The following is a 19,894-nucleotide window of genomic DNA, read 5'->3' on the forward strand; positions in this document are numbered from 1 at the left end:
TCCAACATGTCTTCTCTTATGTTCTTATGTGACACAGAGTGTTGGACTGGAGGGGCCACTGGCCTGATCCAACAGGGCTTCTCTTATGTTCTTCTGTGACACAGAGTGTTGGACTGGAGGGGCCACTGGCCTGATCCAAGAGGGCTTCTCTTATGTTCTTATGTGACACAGAGTGTTGGACTGGATGGGCCATTGGCCTGATCCAACATGGCTTCTCTTATGTTCTTATGTGACACAGAGTGTTGGACTGGAGGGGCCACTGGCCTGATCCAACAGGGCTTCTCTTATGTTCTTCTGTGACACAGAGTGTTGGACTGGAGGGGCCACTGGCCTGATCCAAGAGGGCTTCTCTTATGTTCTTATGTGACACAGAATGTTGGACTGGAGGGGCCACTGGCCTGATCCAAGAGGGCTTCTCTTATGTTCTTATGTGACACAGTGTTGGACTGGAGGGGCCACTGGCCTGATCCAAGAGGGCTTCTCTTATGTTCTTATGTGACACAGTGTTGGACTGGAGGGGCCACTGGCCTGATCCAACAGGGCTTCTCTTATGTTCTTATGTGACACAGAGTGTTGGACTGGAGGGGCCATTGGCCTGATCCAACATGGCTTCTCTTATGTTCTTATGTGACACAGAGTGTTGGACTGGGTGGGCCATTGGCCTGATCCAACATGGCTTCTCTTATGTTCTTAAGTGTGACACAGAGTGTTGGACTGGAGGGGCCATTGGCCTGATCCAACATGGCTTCTCTTATGTTCTTATGTGACACAGAGTGTTGGACTGGGTGGGCCATTGGCCTGATCCAACATGGCTTCTCTTATGTTCTTATGTGGCACAGAGTGTTGGACTGGAGGGGCCATTGGCCTGATCCAACATGGCTTCTCTTATGTTCTTATGTGACACAGAGTGTTGGACTGGAGGGGCCACTGGCCTGATCCAAGAGGGCTTCTCTTATGTTCTTATGTGACACAGAGTGTTGGCCTGATCCAACACAGCTTCTCTTATGTTAATATTGAGCTTAGATGCTTGGCCAGCAACCACATTAATCCTCTTATGTTAAGCTGGGTATTTTTCTGTTTATAGGTTGAACTGTTTTATTGTAAATTGCAAGTATAGTTTTTTCTTCTTCTTCATCTTTTTACTTCTTTCTAGTTAAAGTTTACTGATGTTGACTGCAGAACCGCCTCCCTTCCACCAACTGCCTGCCTCACTTCCATCCACACAGGCTTAAAGATCCCAGACATGGGATGTGTAAAGGTGCCACATCTGTTAGAGAGCTTAGAGGCAGAGCATTTCTTGGTGAAGAGATGAACATAAGGTCTTCTGAAGTTGGCAAGGTCATGTAAGGGAGAGTCATTCCACAGTTGGGCATTGAAGGAATGGGAAGCCTGTGAGGCAGGGGTTGGTTGGGCCGTACGAAGCACCAAGGAGCAAGGAGAGAAGAGTTGTAAGGAAAGAAGATGGTGAGCCAAGACTATGTCCCACCATTATACCAAGGCTGTATTTATTCACTGTTACAGCAGCCAGATTGTATATATTACTGTTCAGGAAATATATGAATTTCAAAGTGGAAAATTTGACTTGAACCCATTGTTCAAGTTTTTCTTCCTTGCTTTTTAAAAATTTGCCTCCCTGTAATAAATAGCTTCTGACTCACATTCTGGTCTCCCCCCCCCCTCCAGTTGTTCCGTTTTGTGCTCCACCTTGCAGCCTGCCTGCCTGTGTTGCACCGGAACAGCCATCCATCCCAGGGGCTTGTGCCTCAGCCACCTTACGGGTGGTCTCTGCCAGGTCTCTGTGCCTCTTGTGCCTCCTGCTTGCTCCGTGTCCGTGTCCCAGTCCAAGGGCACTCACCATGTTGAGCTGCTGCCAGAGGGATTGTTGTGTTGTTGTGTCGGCTGCAGTATTCCAGAACAAACAGGTTTGGGTTTTTGTTTTTTTTTAAATGTGAGATGATGCTGAGAATTTGTTGTGGCTGAAAGGAAAGGCTGTGCATAGATATATGGTAGAGAGGAGGTAAGCGTTAAAGGTTTATGGCTTTTTAATATCAACTGTTCCCAGAATCCATGTTGCAGCTCCATATATGGTACTGTTCCCCCCTCTGCACTGTCTGGGTTGCCATGACAACAGCAGCACTGCACCATTCATCAGCCCCGGACTGCGCTCCCATCACAGCCTGCCGTGGCTGAACGTTACTCCTGAATGTAAAGGAGCGAGCAGTGAATCATCCCTCCGCTGGGGTCTGCTGCGCCATGGTTGACCCATCCCTTCAGTGCTGATGAGGCAAGGGAAAGGGTTCGGGCGTCAGGAACAGGAAGTATTGTGCTTATCTGCCACAGGGTGGGGTGGGCTGGGCTGGGGGGGGGGTGTAGAGTGCACATTGTGGTCTGGTGTGGCAGCATGAAGGAAGAGACAGATTCGGCACTTCTGTGAGCTGCTCCGCTTGCCACTGGCCGGGAAGTGGCTTTGCTGGTTCCCTGGGAAGAAGATGCTTCCTTTGCCAGAGGAAGATGGGCTGGCGAGATGTGTCACAGCGGCATAGGGATGTTCTCCTCGGTGGTGAGATGGAGCTCGTAGCACAGGAATCAAGTGGCAGGGGAATTGCTGGGAAAGAGCAGGCATTTTGTCTTGCCAGCAGGAAGACTGCATGGTTTCGAATGGGAAAGAAGAATGGAAGCCTGTAAGTAGACGACGGGGAGAGATATTTTGCCTCTTGTGTGCCCTTTGGCTGGACATTGTTATTAGTCCTTTCAGGCATTTAACTTGCATTGGAATTCATAACTGAAAAAGAATTTTGATACTTGAAGGGAATATACAAGATGCCGCTGTTGTGACATCAGGGTATATTGTTGAGATTTTGAACGGCTTGCTTACATAATGCATTATTTCTATAGTGCTCTTAGATACAACATGTGGCTTTCCTTTTTAAAATCAATGTTTTTTCCTTTTACATGAAACGCATAAAAATGTAATGATTTCCCCAAGACATTAGTCATTGTGTTTTTTCTGTTCAGATTTCCTAAATGGCTGGATTATGAAACTGGCAACTCCCCATAGATTTCTAACACCCACAAACATACAAGAAAAAGAGACCTGACCTCTGAAGTTGTTTATGCACAAAAAAGAGTCAGCAATGTAAGGAACTGTAGTTAAGGATTCTTGTGTTAGAGATTTTATTATCTGAGATGGAAATTAATTTTATTTCAGGAAGTTGCTTCCAAACTTTATGTGTACCAGTATTTGGAATTTCAAACAAATTTACTGAGATTTTTAAAAATGTTCTTGATTTGGAAAAGGGCCCAGCAGGCCTTTGAGTATGTGAATTATAATCTGAATTTTGAGAAACATTTCAGGAGGTTTTTGAAAATGGACAGTGTCTGTGAGTCTAATTTTCTTTGTTTGGTAGAAATCTTATTTAACTCCATAAATCGTTTTAGAGATGGTGGGACGATGAGGAAGCTTTTATTTTAGCACCAGTTTCAGCAGACTTGTGAGCTGTAAAACCTTGGCAAATGTCGTTAAGGCAGCACCCTATTCTGTGGCAACATGGAAAGGAGAGTTCTTGAAATTAGGATAGCTTTTATTATTTTCGGCTTAACTGGTTTTGCATCCCATGACTTCCCCTCTTTGGTGGGAAGTTTATAAATTGTTGCTCTCAGGTGGTTTTTAAAGCCTAATCTAACGCTGGTCTCCCGAAAGACCCAAGGCAGGAAGACGTCTGCTGCTGATGCTTACGCAGGCTTGACGGCTCAATCTGTGCAGTGCTGCTCCAGTCTTAGCTCCTGGAGGAACTCCGTATTGAATTGCACTGGCAATTTGCAGGGTGGACCAAGAATTCAAAAGAGAAGCTGAATAGAAGCACGTAGGGGCAAGCTAATTTAATTATATATGCAATACCTTTAAGTACATTTTGTGTCAATGGAATAGGGGCTCAGTGGAGTTTCAGTGCCCCCTCTCCAGTCTTCTACATAAAGCGGCAGCTTGTGGATCCACTCAAAGCCGCTGAGGAAGGGGGCTTTAGGCCACACCATTTTTGGTGGGAACGGGAAAGGTTGTTGGTCCTGAAGGTGCCCGGAGGCTTCAGCTTATTTCTGCTGCAGCAGGCTGTAAACACCCCTCCCCCCAAGGAAATTCTTTATTGTCTTTTATTTGTGCACGGCTTGTTGTAGCAGATTTGTGATTTTCTCTTACTACATTACTGACAATGTCTATAGCAGGCCAATGGTAGCTCTCCAGATTTTTTCTTTGCCTACAACTCCCATCAGCCCCAGCCATTGGTCATGCTGGCTGGGGCTGATGGGAGTTGTAGGCAGAAAACATCTGGAGAGCTACCACTGGCCACCCCTGGGCTATAGGATTTTTAGGGAGTAAATCCTTTTGAACTGAGCAGGCGTGTAAACAAGTATTGCTGGAGGCCTTGCCAGAGGTTTTGTGTTTCATGTGTGTGTCATTTCTATAATGCTCATTTCTATTTCAATGAGAGCTTCTTCCTTTTAGTGATATTCCTTCTTTTTAGTGATATTCCTTCCTTTTAGTGATATTCCTTCCTTTTAGTGATATTCCAATATCAGGTCCTTAGTCTTCTGGCTAGAAGTACACCCAAGTACTGGTTCATTGTTGGTACAGTGGTGTAGGTACAATGGTGTGACCTTGGGCCTGTCACAAGTTCTCTCAGACCTGTTCTCTCAAGAGCAGTTCTCTGAGGGCTCTCTCAGCCCCACCTGCCTCACAGGGTGTCTGTTGTGGGGAGGAGAAAGAGATTGTAAGCTGCTCTGAGACTCTGAGTGAAGGGAGGAGTATAAATCCAATCTCTGCTTCAATACAGAAGCAAATGCTATTAGACAGTCTTCATCTTCATATAATCCTTTATTAAAACAGAGCTATGACCACTTTACCTAATTAATTCTACATGGATGATGTGAAGTGAAAAGAACATTACCAAGTCCAGTAAATGTCTTACCCAAAAGAAAGCTAACTCATGAAGCAAGGAGCTTCATCCATGAGGAAGCTATTTATCAACTCAAAAAAGTCAGAACTGTCTCTGACGGTCTCTCTTAACAGGGCTCACATTCTTGGCTAATAAACTAGCTTATAAAAACCAAAGATACCTGTCAGTAGAGTTACACCCTTCTAATCCATTGATATGATGGGTTTAGAAGGATATAACTCTGCTTAGAGTTGCACTGCAGATATCTAGTAAAACCATATTTACGCCTTGTGAGTACTTTCTTGCAGCCATATCTTCTTTTCTGCTCATTCTCAACAGGCTCTTCTCATGTGGATCTAAAATGCAATTGTGTATTTCTTATTTCTATGGATATGGTTCTGTCTCCTGAAGTCGTTTTGTTCTTCGTGTTCATGTATCTGCCAGACAAAATGTGGGTCTGAGCTATGCTGCCATCCTCTTTCATTTTGATCACTAGCTCTCCCTGGTATTCCTTGCCAGATGTGTGGCGGGAGAAGTGGGCAGAACAGATCATAATAGGCAGCCTGTCATAGAGTCACTGGTCTGATGTGTCTTGAAGGACACTGGACAGCTCCAAGGCTATTGGCTTCCTCCCTTGTACAAGAAAGCAGTGGGCGAGCATTTGTGTGTGCCTGTGAAGTCCCGCCAGTTTACAGCTGATTCATGGCAACCCCCAGAGTTGGAAACGACTGGTGCTTGCTTGCACAGGGGACTTTACGTTTTTTTTACCTCATGAACTTTTGCTTTTTTTACCTTGGGTTTTTAAGGCAAGTGACTAAGCAGAGGTGGCTTGCCATTGCCTTCTTTTGTAAAGTCTTCCTTGGTGGTCTCGCATCCAAGTACCGACTCTCCTTAGCTTCCAAAAGCTGATGAAATCAGGCTATAATAGGCCATTCCAGATTCAGAGCATGGTGGGAAATTCCAAGTCTGTAGCTTCTGGATTCTTAAAAACAGAATATAGTATGTGTTGCAGACTTTCCTAGAATTCATGGTGTTGGGCACAAAACAGATTTCAAAACATTAGTGGGACAGAGAAGTTGTTGGGCAGGGGGAACTGAACTCTCTCTAAGAATAGAATAGCTGTGTTGGGAAATCTAAAGAAGAAGCAAAAAAATATTGGATGAAATTCTATGCCTGGTTAGATAACCAGGACTCTTAAGATTCTCTGATGTGAACTTATTTTTTCTTATTTTTTTCCTGTACCTTATATTATAAAATTTATCTTTACTGGAATTGTCAAAATTATTAGACAATTTTAACAAAAGGTTTATACTATAAAATTTGAAAATGGGTTCTGTGCAGTTGAGACAAAATAACAGGAGACAATTTATGTAAAGAAAATATTGTAGAATTAAGTTTTTTTGAAAGTATTCCTATGCAAAATAATACCAGAATGTATTGGGTTTTTTTTTTCCCATTCCCCATCCCTTTTCCTTTCTGAAACCAATAAAACTTTTTGAAAACCAGAATAGAACAGCTGTTACTCCAAGGGTTCCGCAGCATGTTGGAAAGCACAGATACATTGCAAAGCAGAAACAAGCTGAAGTGTGGTGATAGTTATGCTGGAACAAACTTTGCCTAGCCTAGCTATTAGCCACAGTGTGTGTGTATGTATAAAATTTTTTGCCACTGTGTGACACAGAGTGTTGGACTGGATGGGCCACTGGCCTGATCCAACATGGCTTCTCTTATGTTCTACTGTGACACAGAGTGTTGGACTGGATGGGCCACTGGCCTGATCCAACAGGGCTTCTCTTATGTTCTTATGTGACACAGAGTGTTGGACTGGATGGGCCGTTGGCCTGATCCAACATGGCTTCTCTTATGTTCTTATGTGACAGAGTGTTGGACTGGAGGGGCCATTGGCCTGATCCAACATGGCTTCTCTTATGTTCTTCTGTGACACAGAGTGTTGGACTGGATGGGCCATTGGCCTGATCCAACATGGCTTCTCTTATGTTATGTTCTTATGTTTAAGTTGTGATCCTGCTCATTTTGGTTTGGCATAGTAATTAAATGTGTAGACAGACTAACTAACTTATTTATTTATTTATTTGGCTTATATCCCGCCCTCCGTGCCAAAGCAGGCTCAGGGTGGCTTACATTCTCATAAAAACATCATATAAAAACCAGTAATCGGTATATAAAAACATAAAACAATATCAGGTTCTTTGATGACAACTGGGTAGCCAGAACTTCTTTTCAGTCCCTGACAAAAACACCATGGGTCACACAAGGTCATCTGGCAAGAATAGTAGGAATGTGAGCAGGACATCCATGATGGAAGGCTTTTTTGTGGAAGCAACTGTGAGGCTTTTTATTTTGTGTGAACAAATCACAATTAATGCATTAATGAATTAATGTTAATTAATGCAATATTAATTAATATGTTCTTTGTAGTAACATGTTATTCTTTTTTGGAAAAATTGAGGACACTCATCACTCAAATAAGCAAGTGGCCTGTGAATTATTTAAGAACTGGACTAAAAAAACCACTTGTGAGGTAAATTACACTAATGTTTAAAAGTACAATCCCCTCAGTTGTGCTGTGGAGGTACCTGTTACCTCTGAAATGGAATAACCTTTTGACAATTTTATGCCTGAAAATGAAGGAAATATGTTTTATAAGGGCCAATGAAAATATCAGAAGGTTGTGCTACCTTGTGAATTCTTCATCAGACTGGATGTGCAAAACAAAAAAAATACAACAAATGGGGAGAGAATAGTGGGAGAGTGCCAAATATGCAAAGGAGACTGCCATTTCTTAAAAAACAACAAATCTCTTTTGCACCAGCAATCTTTGGTTGAAAACTTGCCTTGAACACAGCGCCTTCAAGTCCAAATGCAGCACATCCTGTGTACCATTCTGACATATATAAACAGCAGAACTGGGAGACCAGGGGAGAAGAGAAGTAAAGTTGGGGACAGTGTTCCTACTAAAGTGCACTAGTATGCCCAGGCACACACATTTTTGGCTCAGCGCAAGGCAACCACATTTCAGAAGGAAGCTGACATTTCTGTCTGGAGCACACCAGTGCCTACCTGGATGGTGGCTCTGCATGTGCTCCGAAGCCCTTTCCCTCCTTCCTCAGCAGCATGATGGCCGGGAGGAGGAAGCCCCTTGGTACTGGCTTCTTCAAGCTCTTGTGTTTCCCTCTAGTGATCGCCTTCCCTCTTCCCCCCTCCCTCAGTGACAGAGGCAGAGGAAAGTCACACACTAGTTTGCATTCTTCCAAGAGCCAGAGGGGCAGGGTGGGAGGCATCAGTGCCTGGAAAAGATGCCACAGCTGCGGAGAGGAGGAACGGAGGCAGTGCGGCCACCCCCTCCTCTCTCTGTCCGTGTGCAAAGAGGATGAGCCCACCTGGGTCTCAGGGGCAGGAAGGGGGAGAATTGGCACTTGCAGCCCCATCCTCAGCACATCTGCTTGGCGCTCCTGAGGATCAGCTCCCGAGGCAGCGTGTTTTGTCAAGGGCAGCTTTGTGCTGAGCAAAGGGCATCAAGGCTGCACAGCCCTGTCTGTCAACAAGTTTTTATCTGTCCGCCGGGGTGATCCTTCCCTCTTTATTTATTTATTTCCTTTAGATTTATATCCTGCCCTCTCTGCGAACGGACTCCAGGTGGCTAACAAATGACCAAAAAAGATTACATACTAAAATCACTAAAACAAGGCAAAGCTAAAAACCATAAAATACAGCATTATTGTGCTGCTATTCAAATAATTTGTTTATTTATTTTTATTTACCTTAAATTTGTATGCTGCCCACTCCATATACGGACTCTGGGTGGCTCACAGTCGTAATATAATAATAGCGATATTTCATGATTATAAAATCAACACATATAAACAATTTATAAGTTAAAACTTAAAAATGGTGCTATAAAATTTCTTACAAAGGCGGTCCAGCTTCGTTTTAGCTCTCCTCTGTATAGCTCTGTTGGGTATCATATAGGGAGAAGATAGTATTCAGTGGCAAAGCAGTGGCAGCTCCTCACGCGTTAGTTGCTGTAAGCCTGTTGAAAAAGGTCAGTTTTAAAGGCCCTGCAGAATTGGGAGAGATCCCATAGGGCTCTTGTGGCCTCTGGAAGTGTGTTCCATAAATTAGGGGCTGCCACTGAGAAGGCCCTTGCCCGTGTAGAGCATAATCTGGCTTCCCTTGGTCCGGGGATCGATAACAGATGTTGGCTTCCTGAACGCAGTGCTCTCTGGGGTATATATGGGGAAAGGCGGGCCCATATGGGATGGAGAAAGTAGAGAAAGAAGTCTTTTTCTCCCTTTCTCACAATACAAGAACTCGTGAGCATTCAATGAAATTGCTGAGCAGACAGGTTAAAACAGATAAAAGGAAGTACTTCTTCACCCAAAGGGTGATTAACATGTGGAATTCACTGCCACAGGAGGTGGTGGCGGCTACAAGCATAGCCAGCTTCAAGAGGGGATTGGATAAAAATACGGAGCAGAGGTCCATCAGTGGCTATTAGCCACGGTGTATATATATATGTGTGTGTGTGTATATGTATACACACACACACATATATTGGCCACTTTGTGACACAGAGTGTTGGACTGGATGGGCCATTGGCCTGATCCAACATGGCTTCTCTTATGTTCTTATAGATAAACAGGTCCTTGGTCATATAGGGCTTTAAAGGTCAATACCAACACTTTGAAGCGAATTCGGTACACTATAGGCAGCCAGTGCAGCTCTCTCAGCACCGGTGGAATGTGCTCCCATCGAGGGAGCCCCATTAACAACCACGCAGCAATGTTCTGCACTAGCTGCAGTTTCCGAGTCAGGGTCAAAGGTAGCCCTGTGCAGAGGGCATTGCAGTAGTCTATCCTCGAGGTGACCGTAGCATGGATCACTATTGCTAAGTTGCGGTGCTCCAGGAAAGGGGCCAACTGCTGTGCCCGCCACAGATGAAAAAAGGCAGACTTGGCAGTGGCTGCCACCTGGGCCTCCATAGTCAGAGAAGGCTCCAGAAGCATTCCCAGACTCCTGACTTTAGGGGCCGGTATCAACGGCACCCCATCAAAGGCCAGCAAGGGACTCTCCTTTCCTGGACCACCGCGACTCAGATAGAGAACTTCCGTCTTCATCGGCTCAACCTGAGCCAAGATGTCACGGCTTGTAATGCCAGGTCTAAGCTATCTGAGGCGGAGCTGGACTGGCCACCCACCAACAGATAGAGCTGGGTGTCATCCACATATTGATGACATCCCAGCCCGTACCTCCTGACAATGTGGGCAAGGGGGTGCATATAAATGTTAGATAACATTGGGGATAGAACCGCCCTTTGTGGCACACTACATATAAGTGGGTGTCTCTGGGACGATTCCTTCCCTATCACCACCCTTTGTCCCCAACCTTGGAGGAAAGAGACCAGCCATTGTAGGGCGGACCCCCAAATCCCCACATCGGCAAGGCGGCTAGTCAGTAGCTGATTGTCAACCGTATCAAATGCGGCTGGCAGATCTAATAACAGCACCACTGAGCTGCCTCGATCCAGATGCCACTGAAGGTCATCTATGAGGGCAACCAGAACTGCCTCTGTCTCATGACCCAGACGGAAGCCGAACTGAAACGCATCCAGCGCTGACGTGTCAGCCAGGAACCCTTGTAACTGAGCCGCTATAGCCTGCTCTTTGACCTTTCCCCAAAAGGGTAGGTTTGACACCAGCCAATAGTTCGCCAATTTGATTGGGTTGGCGGATTTTTTTTTTTTTTACGAGGGGGTGGATCACAGTCTCTTTAAGGGGTGTGGGAAAGATTCCATCACAGAGGGATGTGTTGATGATCACCCGTAATGGTTCACGTAGCATCACCAGCCAAGACGGGCACGGATCCAATCCACAGGTGGTAGGGCATACAGTAACAAGTAACAAATAAGAGGCAGTTCACAGCTTCTTCAGCAGGCAGTTCCTATTAATTTCCTAAGTTGGTCTATCCATCGGTGGTCCTTGAGATGTTACCTAATTTCTCACTGCTAGTATTTGCTCAGTTATTAGGGTGGGAGCCTAATAACTCCCGCTCAGATGTCATAGGCTAATCAAATAATTCTGTATTACAGGCCCTGTGGAATTGGGAAAGATCCCACAGGGCCTTCAGGAGGGTGTTCCACAGCACCAGCGCTGCCACCGAAAAGGCCCTGGCTCTTGTAGAGCTCAGTCTGGCTTCCCTTGGCCTGGGGATGGAGAGAAGATTTTGCCCTCCCAAATTCAGTTTTCTCTGGGGGACATATGGGGAAAGGCAGTCCTGTAGATAGGCAGTGTCTGGAATGAAAAGGGCTGGAGCTCTAGCCTGGCTTTCTGCACCCCTGGAACCAGAACAATGTTAGAGAATAGGGGATTGGTTTGACCTGAAGAGAAAAGGCATTGGAAATGGAGGGAATAAGTGGGTTGGAGAAACTGGGCAGGAGAAATTATGCTGTCTTGCAGTTGCCTGTCATAACTACTATGCCTCCAAATGGAAGTTTCTTTACAAAGTCATACGTGAGAGATACAGCCAGTTCTTCAAGAAGCTCGAGAGGGTGAGGGAGGCAGGAAGGAGAAAGACTTACTTGAGAAGGGAGAAATGGGAAAGTTTGAGTATTGTATCAAAAATGTAATTCAAAGTAAATGGACCAGAAAGGCAGAGACAAACTTATCTGAGGGCTACAAAGTACCCTGACTGTAGGAGATTTCTCTCCACTTTGAAAACAGGATGAACAAAAGCCTTCTTAAGTTTTTGCTTTCTGGCTTTAAAAAATCAGTTTGTTTCCCCAGAAAATTTAATGAGAAAGTTTTATAATCACTCCTGCTTTCCCCAAACTCTCAGTGCTTTCTTTCACTGCCCCATTTCCCTTTTGAGGTTGCTTTCTGTGTAACTGTGAGGGAGAAAAGTGTATGAAGTCACAGCTGACTTGCGGTGAGCCTACACAACAGGCGGTATATGCCCTTGGTTGAGGCCAATGAACAATGGAAGGGGGCTCTCCAGGCACTTCACTGGAATGCCTTGGTTAAGAATTATGACATTTTGACTGAATATTGCAAAGGACAAGTAGAAGAAGATAATGACTCAGTATGCAAATACTGCCTTGAAAAATAAACCGTGGCATTATTTATCCTTTGTGATGGTCCTGGTGATTTAGTTGAACTCTGGAAATTCTTCAGAAGAGCTCTGATCACCATGGAAGCATTTCAGTTACCGTAATAATCTTAAAAAACGAATGTATGTGATAGTCAAATGTAGGCTCGCTCACAGCTTTAAAGCTAGTAGCTCTTTTGTCTTATGAGGTGCAGTTTTCGCTCACAACACTCCACAGTTTTTAGAAGGAAATTTGGTTGGGTATACTTCCCCCCCATTCACAAAGAATAGCGGAACTTCCAGACATCTTCAAATTATCCTGGAGAAGGCTTTTGTTGTTGCCATCTTCTGACTTGGAGCAGGGGGTCTCCACTGGGTGTGTCTGTACTTGTGGATTCCCTGTATTGTGCAGGATGTTGGACTAGATGAAAAACCTCCAAAGGAAGTTGGTGTATGGGGCCAAATGTTAAAAACATAGTTATAAACAAAAGTACACGTGTTTATTACAAAGATATATAGGGGCGCAAATGAAGCCTCATATATCACTGATACATACTGATGTTTCACTGGCCTTGATAAGGAGATTTTGCTTGTACTCCTAGCACCTAAAATGGAAAGTATATATTGACAATATTATTATTACCAGCGTATGTAATTGCTGCTGACATAAGGCCAGATACATTTGTGGCCTCACAACAACAACAATAAGGGTCAGCCCTGCCACTAGGCAAACTAGGCTGTTGCCTAGAGCACCAAGAGATAGGGGGTGACGAAATGGGCTCCCCCCTCCTCGGCAAACACCTAGTTTGCCTCCTCCCTCCCTGGTCAATTTCAGTCCTGGGGAACCGGTGCTTGAGCGCCACTCTCCCCGCTGGGCCATCTAACGTTGCCTCCCCACCGCCGAACACCTGATAAAGACTGAAACACTCACTCAAAGTCAGTGCTGTGGGGCCTGCCGGCTGCAGTGGAAAGGAAAGAGCGCGCGCCGCTGCTTCCTCCTCCCACTTCCTTCCCCTCCAGGAAGTGGGAGGCGGTGGCGGCGCACGCCCTTTCCTTTCCACTGACTTTGAGTGAGTGTTTGAGTCTTTATCAGGTGTTCGGCAGGGGGTGGGCGGGGCAGCTTTAGATGGCCCGCTGGGGAGTGCGGCACTCGAGCACGGGTTCCCTGGCACTGAAATTGACCAGGGAGGGAAGGGAGGAAGGAGGAGGTGCAGCTGCGGGGGAGTGGGGGAAGCCGGGGGGGGGGGGAAGTGGGGTGTGGCGGCCCCATGGAGGGGAAGGCGTTGTGGAGGGGGGGGCCTGGTAGTTTGCCTAGGGCGCCATTTGCCCTCAGGCCACCCCTGACAACAATAAAAATTGTATGTCATTCATTTGCAGATTGGAACATTTTGGGTCCTATATTAATTGTTTATTGTCTTACAAGTATAACAGGGATTTTCTTGTATGTTGTAATTTTTACTATTTGAACTCTGAAGAAGGCCTCTAAAGGCCAAAACGTGTCAAATCATATATGGTTTTGTGCATTTGTCACTTTGATATTTTTATTATTAGTTGAGCTCTTACAAGGTTTTCATATGTTTTTGTAATAAATGCATGCACTTTGTAACTATTGATTTTTTTTTAACTCTTGGCCCCTTACTAGTACTACTACCGGAATGTAGTCATGGATGGATATGAGTTGTTCTAGAAAAACAGAAAGGGTCAAAGAGGAGGTGAAGTGGTGTTGTATGTGAGGAGAGGGTTTGCCTGTCAGGAAATACTGAAGGAGGATGGCAGCAGTCCGGTGAAAAGTGTCTGGGTGAGGATAAGGGAAGGAAGGACAAACAGGATTGTGGTTGGAATCTGCTACAGGCCTCCTGACCAGGAAGGGGAGGTGGGCACTGCCCTCCCTGAACTGCTTGACAGGGTATCCTAGCAACATGGGTGACTTCAGCTTCCCTCATGCGTGCTGGGAGACACTCTGCAAAGCATCCACAGTCATGCACATTAATGATCTGTCTGGCTGACAACTTCCTTCATCAAATGGTGGAAGAAGCAATGAACGGCTTGACCCTACTCCACTTGATATTGACCAATAGGCAAGAGATGGGGTTAAGATGGTGGGGACCTTAGGGGGAAGTGACCGTGTCCTGCTAGAATTCCAAATTTGCAGGACAGCTGCAGGAGCCTCTTCCCCACAGAACCCTCAAGTTCCAAAAAAGATTGAACCAGGGAGTCCAATTCTAGGGGCACCGAAAGAGGGTGCCCCCATTCCCCATTGTCTCCTATGATGGGGGAAAGCTTGCAAACCCAGGCAGCAGTCAGTTTCTCCTAGAGAATCTCTGCAGTGGAAAGTCAACTGTGGTGAGGATGCGTATTTGCAAGAAGCAGAACAGTGCTACATGCCCAGCAGAAGAAGTGCCACATAGCAGTGCCAGTTCTGCACACAGGACCTTAGTTCAAATCTGAGAATTTCTCTGAATTACAAACCTAGGGGGGTGCTTTCTGCAAGGACCGCAGCACAGAAACAATGCAATGAATGCACTCTTGCTGTGGTCCTTGCAAAAAGCACACACAGACACACCGGTTTGTAATTAAGAGAGATTCTCATATTTGAACACAGGTCCCTTGTGTGTGCCACTGCTGGGCAGATAGCACTGTTATGCTCCTCATCTCAGTTGACTTTCCACTGCAAAGATTCTCTAGGAGAATCTGACTGCTGCCTGGGTCTGCAAGTTATCTTCTTCGTGGTTTATAGTGCACCTGTGCTGGTTCTGATTTGGAAAGGATTTTTGCACCCTTCGCAACAGCACCACAAAATGTTTTAAATGTAATTGTATTTTATTGGTTTTGAATTGTAATTGTATATTTGAACTGTAATTGTATATTTGAACTGACTGTTAGTCACCCTGAGTCCGCTTGCGGAGAGGGCGGGATAAAAATCTAAGGTAATAAATAAATTGCCATGCATAGGGGCTCCACCACGCCCTGGGCAGGATCCGGCCAGTTCCTTTCTGGCCACCACACAGACTCTCTAATTACACAACTTTCGTGTTGAGTTGTATTTCTTTGAGTTCTTCTGTGTACCAAGAGATAGGGTTGTCAGGTGATCCAATAAGTGGGCGGGGGATTTACCAAGAGGCTCCAGGAGAGGGGACTCCGAAGCCAGTTCTGGGGGAGCTGCCACCGCATTTAAAGGTACCACGGTCCTTTTAAATGCTTTCCTTGTATTGAAAATAATGGAGAATGGGGGCAGCTTCTTTTGGGGTTCATAGAATTGGATCTCCTGGACCAATCTTTTGGGAGGTTGAGGAAGTGTTTTTTTTAGGAGAGGCACCAGCAGCTATGCTGAAAAGTTGGTGCCTCTACCTCAAAAAAACAACCCCTGAGCCCCAGAGACCCCTGTATCAATTCTTCATTATACCCCATGAGAACTGTATAATATACTCCATAGAGTACAATGGAGCATCCAGCAGTGTTTTATCTTCAGTTATTAATTCATGAAGTGGGGAGTAATTAATATTTAATCTTTAATTGGGGAATTAGTACTTGATTTGTCTCCATTGATTGACAAGGGGACTCTACTCTGATTTGGGTGGAAAAACTATGTAGAAATGTTTTAAATAAATAAACGTTTAAAGCAGCAACTTTAAAGACCTAAATAATTATTTTACTCTTCCCCATTTATCCCCACTTAGTTGGCCCCCAAATTTCCAATCTGTGATACAATTCCGTTTAGAAACTTGAGCTACAATGTACAAATTCATGTGGCCTATTCCTTGGGGACTCCCGGCTATGTCAAGGAGAGGCCCAAGATCATATAAGTGCCAAATGTGTGTTCATGAGAGCCAGTTTGTTGTAGTGGTTAAGTGTGCAGACTCTTATCTGGGAGAACCGGGTTTGATTCCCCACTCCTCCACTTGCACCTGCTGGAATGGCCTTGGGTCAGCCATAGCTCTGGCAGAGGTTGTCCTTGAAAGGGCAGCTGCTGTGAGAGCCCTCTCAGCCCCACCCACCTCACAGGGTGTCTGTTGTGGGGGAGGAAGGGAAAGGAGATTGTGAGCCGCTCTGAGACTCTGAGATTTGGAGTGGAGGGCGAGATATAAATCCAGTATCATCATCATCATTAGTGCGCAGGATACAAGCAATGTGCCTCAGTCATTCTTACAATATTTGCATGTGCAAATATGGCTCTGTGGCCAAAGCTTTTGTGTTTTTACTTTCATAGATTTAGAAGGCATCTCCAGGGTCATCTAGTCCAACCTCCTGCACAATGCAGGAAACTCACAAGTACCTCCCCCCACACACCCAGTGACCAGTTTGAACAAGGATCCTGGAGGGGTCTTTTGCCATCTGGGCATGGAGCCCATTCTCAGAAGATGGCAAACAAACAAATAAATCTCCAGGATCCTTGTTCAAACTGGCCTGGAGAAAAATTCTTTCACTGAGTACATTTTTCTCTTTCAGAATTTTTGCAGAATACACTGGGAAAACATTTTGATGGAGTTGTGTTAGTAAGAATGTGCATTTTTCTCAAGTGCTCTATCTTTCTTGTAGAATGCTGAGTATTATTTTTTGGCATTTTGGAAAAAAAGCTGGAAGGATCATGATCTGGGTGTCATCCAGATTGCTGTTTAGTGGAAAACTTACATGTGTTGTTGCTGTATAGATTTCTGTTGATTGGGTGGACTACAAGTTGGATATACATGTCCTTTTGTGATTCACCTAGATTTGCAAAAACACCATTTGGCAGAGAATTTTATTACCTTTTATGGCTATCCGGACCAAATGGCCTAGCCCCACACTGTTTTATGTGACCACGTGACCAGTTAGTTTGCTAGACCGCTTGTATTTCAGCTCACAATATCTGATCCCTCGTCTGATGAAATGTGGTTAAGAGAGCGCACGAAAGCTTCCGTTCTGAATAAAAACTGGTTGTCTTAAAGGTGCAACTTGATTCCTGCTTTGTTCATGTGTTGTTGCTGTTCTCTTACTCATGCCCCCCCTCTCTCTCCCTTCCTCCCCCCTAAAGCTCCACTGAGGAAGGCAAAATTTGTTGAGAGCCCACGGATCCCAGAATCAGAGCTTGGCTCACCCATCCTCTCTTCTGCACCCAAACTGGACCTGGATACCTTCTGCCCGGGTAAGCCTGCCTGCAGAGGCCCTCTGCATTCCCAGGGACACAGCACCATCTCACAGCCTTCTAGAGTTCTCAGCACTGCCTCGGGGGGGGGGGGGGGGGGGGGGGGAGGGGAGTTTGGAGAGAATATGATGTCAGTTCCAGGTGACGTTCTGGGCTGTCTCCCTTTGTTTCTGGCTTAGATGCCAGGGGAAAATTCTGTCCATATCATTCCAAAGTGGACATCAGAGTTTCAAGCACCAGACTTCTGGAGCAACTTTCCACTTTGGAATGGTGTGGGTGGAGATCATGCCTCCCTGAAGAAGAGTTATATGGAAACCACCCCACAAGTCGACGGTGTTCGTTTGAGGCTTGAACATGTCCAATCCACCTATGAATAGCCATTTCTGAGAAAATATGAAGAAGTGAATGAGATTATATGATTTGAAGCACGTTATTGCAAGCACTTTATTGGAACTTCACAGGATCGGCACAAACACTTTCCTACCTATGCATCTGAAAGGTTGTTTGTCTTTGTTGGATTTGAATAGGATAAGGACTTAAACTGATTTGGACAACTTTGAACTTTAATTATATGGGCTTTATATTATCTGTGCCATTGATAAGTTTGTCGTAATACATGTCGTAATTATAAGCTTTGAATATCATTATATCATTATAGTGTATTAGTTACCTATATTCACAGATTTTTGCCTTGTTGTATTTCCCATACAATCTTTCTTTGTATGCAAGCTCCAGATGGTGGATGGATATCTCCCACTATTACAACAGATCTCCAGGTGACAGAGATCAGTTCACCTGGAGCAAATAGCTACTTTGCAAGGTGGACTCTGTGGCATTATACCCCACTGAAGTCCCTCCCCTCCCCAAAGCACTCCCTCCTCAGACTCCACCCCCAAAATCTCCAGCTATTTCCCAGTCCAGAGCTGGCAGTCCGAGTGAGGAGGCTGGTAAGATGGTCTGTGCTTGGAACAGTGGCCCATCCTATTCGCCTCACTGGCTGACCAGATGCCCTTCCAGCAACTGATGTTGAAAAGCCTCTGGATATGGAGGTCACGCTTAGCCCCCACGGCCACCGGCCTTTCATGAGGTTTTCCTCTAATCTCCTTTTAAAGAGATCTGAGCCTGTGCCCGTCACAACCTCCTGTGGCAGTGAGTGCTACAAGGGAGTTGCCCATCCTGTACAGAGTACCCAGCAGTCCTTATTTCCTTGACCCCATTTCTAGCTCACCTTCCTCTCTGAGACTCAAGGTAGGTTATAAGCAATCCTCCCTCTAAGCAGTGGAGTCTTATGAGCAAAAATCCTACTTTGTGTGCTACTGGCATCAAAGTTGTGAGCTATAATAACATTTATAATAATAACATTTTATTTATATCCCGCCCTCCCCGCCGAAGCAGGCCCATGGCGGCTAACAACATAATCAGTCTGTACAATGAGTTATACAACAAATTTTAAAATCAACATTCAACTTAAAAACATTCCAATTTAAAATTAACATTTCTGGTGCTATTCTATTAGATGCAAGTATGTATGATGGCGGGATCACTTAAGGCGAGTCCATCAATCATTCAGCCAGGTAAAGGCCATCCTATAGAGGAAGGTCTTGCAGGCCCTGCGGAACTGTTCAAGGCTCCGCAGAGCCTGCACTTCTTCCAGGAGCTGGTTCCATAGGTGTGGAGCTGCAATGGAGAAGGCCCGTGTACGAGTATTCTTTAATTTTGCCTCCTTCGGCCCGGGGATAGTCAGTTGGTTCTTCCCCACTGACCTCAGTGCTCTCTGGGGTTCATATGGGGAGAGACGGTCCTTCAGGTAGGCAGGTCCTCGGCCATATAGGGCTTTAAAGGTAATAACCAGCACTTTGTAGCGAACCCGGTATACAACTGGCAGCCAGTGCAGTCCGCATAGCCCCGGCTGTATGTGCTCCCATTTCGGGAGCCCTAATAACAGCCTAGCCGCCGCGTTCTGCACCAGCTGCAGCTTCCGGGTTCGGCACAGAGGCAGCCCCATGTAGAGGGCATTACAGTAATCCAACCTTGAGGTGACCATTGCATGGATCACTGTTGCTAGGTGCCGACGCTCTAGGAAGGGGGCCAACTGCCTTGCCCGCTTCAGATGAAAAAACGCCGACTTGGCAGTGGCTGCTATCTGGGCCTCCATTGATAATGAAGGCTCCAGTAGAACTCCCAAGCTCCTGACTTGGTGCGCCGCTTTCAGCGGCACACCGTCAAAGACCGGGAGAGGAATTTCTCCTCCCAGAGCGCCGCGACCCATGCAAAGGACCTCTGTCTTCGTCGGGTTCAGCTTCAACCCACTCAGCCTAAGCCAACCTGCCACAGCCTGCAATGCCAGGTCGAGATTCCCTGGGACGCAGTCAGGCCGGTCGTCCATTAGCAGATAGAGCTGGGTGTCGTCTGCATATTGATGGCACCCAAGCCCATACCTCCGGGCAATCTGGGCAAGGGGGCGCATGTAGATGTTAAATAACATCGGGGAGAGAACTGCTCCCTGTGGCACCTCACAATCTAGTGTGCGCTGCTGGGACAGCTCACCCCCAATTGCCATCCTTTGTCCCCGTCCCTTGAGGAAGGAGGAAAGCCACTGTAGGGCCGACCCCCTAACCCCTATGTCAGCTACTGCATACATTAGTTTGCTTTGGGGGCCCCAGACTGGGGCCATCTTTCTTGAGCTAAGACAAAAATGTGTGAGCCAGCTCACACTAACTCAGCTTAGAGGGAACACTCG

The 19,894-nt window shown here is 45.8% G+C and overlaps 1 protein-coding gene across 11 annotated transcripts in view; it reads left to right on the top strand.

Annotated features, from left to right (window-relative positions):
* TANC2 (tetratricopeptide repeat, ankyrin repeat and coiled-coil containing 2) overlaps positions 1-19,894 on the top strand; it is a 238,424-nt gene that overhangs the window by 97,747 nt on the left and 120,783 nt on the right. For 10 of the 11 annotated variants that reach the window (XM_060255815.1, XM_060255816.1, XM_060255817.1 and 7 more), the window contains one exon: positions 17,044-17,154. The exons of the other annotated variant lie outside the window; for it this stretch is intronic. In XM_060255815.1, the coding sequence (XP_060111798.1) occupies positions 17,044-17,154 (111 nt within the window). The remainder of the gene's footprint in view (positions 1-17,043; positions 17,155-19,894) is intronic. 11 annotated transcript variants of the gene reach the window in all.

This window comes from Heteronotia binoei, chromosome 15, assembly GCF_032191835.1.
Source record: "Heteronotia binoei isolate CCM8104 ecotype False Entrance Well chromosome 15, APGP_CSIRO_Hbin_v1, whole genome shotgun sequence".
In the NCBI taxonomy this organism is placed as follows: Eukaryota; Metazoa; Chordata; class Lepidosauria; order Squamata; family Gekkonidae; genus Heteronotia; species Heteronotia binoei.